Here is a 2,951-nt window from a genome sequence, read left to right as displayed (position 1 = left end):
CTCAATTAGGAGAAGTTATAGTTAATGTCATTCAGTCTACGTTCCATCCTCCTTAAATGACACCTTTTGAGACTGTGTATAACCTAAAGCTAACTCATTTGATGGGAAATGAAGGACATGAGGGAGTGAAGAAGTGGCTTAATCATGTTGAGAAGACTTTCCTTGTGATGTAGAGTCAGGGGAATCTTTCTCCTGATAGGTGGGTTAAGATGACTACTTGGTTTTTGGGTCCGGAGCCTACATCCTGGTGGAGACATGAGTCATATCAGATGACACCAGAGGTTGTAGCGGATTGGGAAGTGTTTAAACAGTTGTATTGGAAAAGGTTCATTCCTTATGAGTACATTGATCACAAGAAACAAGAGTTTACCCATTTGAAGCAAGGAAAGATGTTAGCAAATGAGTACTATAGGAAGTTCACTGATTTGTCTCGATATGATCCGGAGGTTGCTGCTAATCCAGTTGAGATGCTTCGTCGTTTCAGGTTGGGTACTAAGGAGAAATGGCGTTTTATAGCGACATTGACTCCCTGTGCCACTTACCAGGAATTTTATGAGGTTTTACTGCAGATTGAGAACTCAGAGAACATGCCTTGTGAAAGTGAGGATGAGGAAGAAAAGAATGTGAACCTAAGGCGAGATGATAAAGGTAAAGCGCAAACATCTCAGGGAGCTCGTAAGACCCACAATTTTAAGAGAAGTGGTGGCAGTTCCAGCTCTTCTAGTGGAGGTTTGAGCTCTAATATGCAGATGAGAGGTGGTAGATTTACTGGAGGCCCTAGATTTCAGAGGCAGAGATATTTAAGTGGTTCAGGTGGATCCAATACTCCTTTATGTCGTAGGTGTAATAATAGGCATTTTGGGGGAATGTAGGAGAGGCAGCGGTGGATGCTACACTTGTGGATAGATGGGTCATAGGACTGCTCAATGCCTTCAGAATCATCAGTAAATGCCCCAACAGCCTTCCTTACCACCACCTGCGCCAACCTAGCAAGCTTCAGGATATAGTGGTTATGCCCAGACTGGACGATGAGGTGCTTATCATTATCAGGGTGACGCCGCTCCTTATACCTCATGACAATATCAGTACTTTCAGGACCCTCAGTATCAGGGAGGTTGTATGTCATATTAACCTTATTCAGCCGGTGGATCTCAATGGTACCAAGGGGGACAGCCTCAGCAGGTAGAGATTATTGCTAGCAGTGTAGGATATTCGAGGCAGTTTGGTCAGCCAAGACAAGAACGTGGTGTTCATGCTAACATAGGTCATGGGAGACGACAACAGAATTAGGGACGTATCCATAACATGACACTGTAAGATGCTCAGAACAATCCTGATTTAATCATGGGTACGTTAAATGTTCTTGGTCATTTTGCTAGAGTATTGATTGATTGTGGTGCTACGAATTCTGTTATTTCTCATACATTTGCTCAAGTGACGCAATCTTATCATACACCCCTAGGATATGATTTAGAGTTTTCTATGCCTAGATGGGATAAATGTTTTGTAGATCGAGTATATCCAGGAAGCCCAGTGATGGTGAAGTATGTTATGCCGGCTAATCTTATGCCGTTAGATATTATGGATTTTGATGTTATTTTAGGCACTGATTGGTTGCACTATAATCGTGCCAAGATAGATTGTTATGGAAAGACAATCACTTTTCATCGTCCTGGATTACCTGAAGTTACATTTGTAGGAGAACCTAGCGGAGTGAGGCATGGTGTTATTTCTGCCATGAATATTTGGCTCATGTGATGTTGAACGATGATGCGGCTAGTAGTGTGGAGGATGTGCATGTGGTTAGGTATTTTCCAGATGTATTTCCTGAGGATTTGCCTGGATTGCCGCCAGACAGAGATGTGGAGTTCGTTATTGATCTACTTCCAGGTACGAATCCTATATCTTTGACTCCTTATAGAATGGCTCCTGCTGAATTAAAGGAATTGAAAGTTCAGTTGCAAGAATTAGTGGATAAAGGTTTTATTTAGCCTAGTACTTCACCTTGGGGAGCTCCAGTTTTATTTGTGAGGACGAAAGACGGAACTTTGAGACTATGCATTGATTACAGGCAATTGAATAAGGTAACCATTAAGAATCGTTATCCATTGCCTCTTATAGATGATTTATTTGATCAACTACGAAGTGCCTGTGTGTTCTCTAAGATTGACTTAAGGTTTGGTTACTACCAGTTGAAGATTAACAGTGAAGATGTCGCTAAGACCGCATTCAGGACTCGATATGGTCATTATGAGTTTCTTGTGATGCCATTCGGGTTAACTAATGCACCAGCAACTTTTATGGATTTGATGAATCGAGTATTCCAGATTTGTTATTGTCTTCATTGACAATATGCTGGTATACTCTAAGTCTAAGGTTGAGCATGCTAGACATCTTAAATTGGTGTTGAAAAGTTTGAGGGAACACCAGTTATATGCTAAGTTTAGCAAATGTCAATTTTGTTGGATCAAGTGGCATTTTTGGGACATGTTATTTCTGCTCAAGGTATCCAAGTGTAATCTCAGAAAGTGGCAGTTGTAGAGAATTGGGAGCAACCTCGAACCGTCACCGAGGTACGGAGTTTTCTTGGCCTAGCAGGCTATTATAGACGGTTTGTTAAGGAATTTTCATTGATTGCTTTACCATTGACGAGGTTGACTCGGAAGGATGTTAAGTTTGAGTGGGATGATAATTGTGAGCAAAGTTTTCAGCAGTTGAAGTATTATCTCACTCATGCACCTGTTTTAGCACTCCTAGATGATAGTGGTAATTTTGAGGTCTACAGTGATGCTTCTTTGAATGGTTTAGATTGTGTATTAATGCAACATGGTAGGGTGATTGCTTATGCTTCGAGACAGTTGAAACCTCATGAGAAGAATTACCCTACTCATGATTTGGAGTTAGCAGTTATCATCTTTGCTTTGAAGATTTGGAGACATTATCTTTATGGT

At 41.1% G+C, this 2,951-nt stretch overlaps 1 protein-coding gene across 1 annotated transcript; it reads left to right on the top strand.

The window, feature by feature from the left end:
- The first annotated feature begins 209 nt into the window (after nt 1–209).
- On the top strand, nt 210–1,758 carry LOC139191321 (uncharacterized). Its single transcript, XM_070811986.1, has 3 exons — nt 210–813; nt 873–1,182; nt 1,380–1,758. Exons 1-3 carry the CDS (start codon nt 210–212, stop codon nt 1,756–1,758), a joined length of 1,293 nt encoding a protein of 430 aa, XP_070668087.1.
- Nucleotides 1,759–2,951: the final 1,193 nt, after the last annotated feature.

The sequence above is a fragment of the Malus domestica genome, chromosome 02 (assembly GCF_042453785.1).
Source record: "Malus domestica chromosome 02, GDT2T_hap1".
NCBI classification, from domain to species: domain Eukaryota; kingdom Viridiplantae; phylum Streptophyta; class Magnoliopsida; order Rosales; family Rosaceae; genus Malus; species Malus domestica.
Note: the sequence above shows the minus strand (reverse complement) of the source record. Positions and strands in the feature narration are given on the sequence as shown.